The sequence below is a fragment of the Amphimedon queenslandica genome, unplaced genomic scaffold (assembly GCF_000090795.2).
Source record: "Amphimedon queenslandica unplaced genomic scaffold, v1.1 AMPQUscaffold_7603_Cont20448, whole genome shotgun sequence".
Taxonomy (NCBI): domain Eukaryota; kingdom Metazoa; phylum Porifera; class Demospongiae; order Haplosclerida; family Niphatidae; genus Amphimedon; species Amphimedon queenslandica.
Window position 1 is genome coordinate 1 of NW_003552115.1, and position 1,660 is coordinate 1,660.

Below are 1,660 nucleotides of genomic sequence, written 5' to 3' on the forward strand. Positions count from 1 at the left end.
TGTGAGACTATATGAAGGCTCATTGTTAACATGGTCTGATCCCATGAACTTATTTGGATCTGAACTGGTTGAGTATCTTGTATTATCTAATCCTCTTAATGATTCAAACAGTGCTGTAGTTAGAGTCAGACTACCTCCTACAGCTAACAGCTATGATTTGACTGATCTTAATGTTCCAAATGGGTTTCATTACATATGGGTAAGTTGGTAGGTCAAAGTCTTTAAATTTTTAACTGAATAATCTGAGCACTTGCATTGTATGACTGGCAAGGTTACATTTCTATAATTATTTTTTTTAGGTTCAGGCAGTCAGTAAAATTGGAGAGGGGGAATTTTCAACATCTGTTCTTTATAATCGAAGCAACTCATTCATGAATCCAACACTACCAACAGTAAATAATGAACCATTGATCCTCTCTGTATCATTGGGGGCACTTGCACTGATAGTATTCATAGTGTTAGTAAATGCTTTGTTGTGGATTGTGCTGGTGATTAAGAAGAAGAGAAAGCAAAAGAGAAAGAAAGAGCAAAGTGGCTACATTGATTCAACTCTTAATCCTTCATATCAAATGACCACTGCTAGGAGCCCACCTACAACAATGACATCTCCTATTAGTCAGGGCAATGTTGCATATAATGAAATAGCTGAGGTTCCTCACTTGAATAGGTTAAATCCAAATGAAAAATTTTATGAGGAAATTGATGATATTGCAGTAGACACTGCTGGTACTGCTACTGCTCCATCTGCTACACCAACATACTTGGAAGTTTTCTAGCAACTAAATTAGCATCAATATTATTAATTTTGATAGATTAATTACATAATATACATGTAGTTTGTAGTAACATTATACGACTTGATAGTGTCTAAAATTATTTTTTCTAACTTATTGTCTATTCTGATCAAAATTGAATTTTTAAAGTTGCTCCAAAATCTGGCCAAAGTCTCTCTCTAGAAAATAATCACTTGACCTCTCTACCCCTCTCCTCCTCTCCTCTTCCTCAACTAACTTACATCAACATCAGTAGAAACTACATTAGAGACATCACTGGCATTGAAGTAAGAGAGAGAGAGAGAACTACAGATGTACACTGTATACAGTATAAATGTAAATGTATTGACACATGTATGTACTTATGTATTGTACTTTTTTAGACACTAACTTCACTTCAAGAGTTTTATGCTAGTCATAATTACTTGGAAAATCTTAGACAATTATTTTCATTAAAGGTACAACTAGCATTTACATGTGCATATATTTACTTGTTCTTTCTCCCCCTCTCTCTCTCTCTCTACTGTAGCCTTTGGTTCATTTGGTGGCAATAGATTTGACTTGCAATCCACTGGCTAGTCATTCAGCTCATTATCGGCTGTTTTGCATTTATCACTTCCCAACTATAAAAGCAATTGATGCAAGAGCAGTGGTAAGGAAGGATGAATGGAGAAATATATAATAATGATAAATTATTCTTTCTTTCTATTTCTGTTCCTCAACTCCAGACTAATACAGAGATTGGGCTTGCAAAGGAGAAACTTGGTGGGAGGTACAATTTTAAGGTCAATCTACACTTGTATCAATCTTTTTCTCTTCTTTTAGACTCTCCCAAGACTTGGTTTATGAGAAGTGTCACAGCAATGACTTCAATGCAATAAAGAAAT

At 34.8% G+C, this 1,660-nt stretch overlaps 1 protein-coding gene across 1 annotated transcript; it reads left to right on the forward strand.

Annotated features, from left to right (window-relative positions):
- The first annotated feature begins 12 nt into the window (after nucleotides 1-12).
- LOC109591648 (uncharacterized) lies at nucleotides 13-813 on the forward strand. The gene is made up of 2 exons (XM_020007337.1): nucleotides 13-199; nucleotides 300-813. The coding sequence occupies exons 1-2, from the start codon at nucleotides 44-46 to the stop codon at nucleotides 774-776; spliced, it is 633 nt and encodes a 210-aa protein (XP_019862896.1). The 5' UTR covers nucleotides 13-43; the 3' UTR covers nucleotides 777-813.
- Nucleotides 814-1,660: the final 847 nt, after the last annotated feature.

What these genes read in the sequence shown, in the direction of transcription:
- LOC109591648 (XM_020007337.1), top strand. Translation starts at nt 44, where the DNA reads ATGAACTTATTTGGATCTGAACTGGTTGAGTATCTTGTATTATCTAAT. An exon ending in ATGGGTTTCATTACATATGG is followed by an intron (nt 200 to 299) that starts GTAAGTTGGTAG and finishes TATTTTTTTTAG; the next exon opens with GTTCAGGCAGTCAGTAAAAT.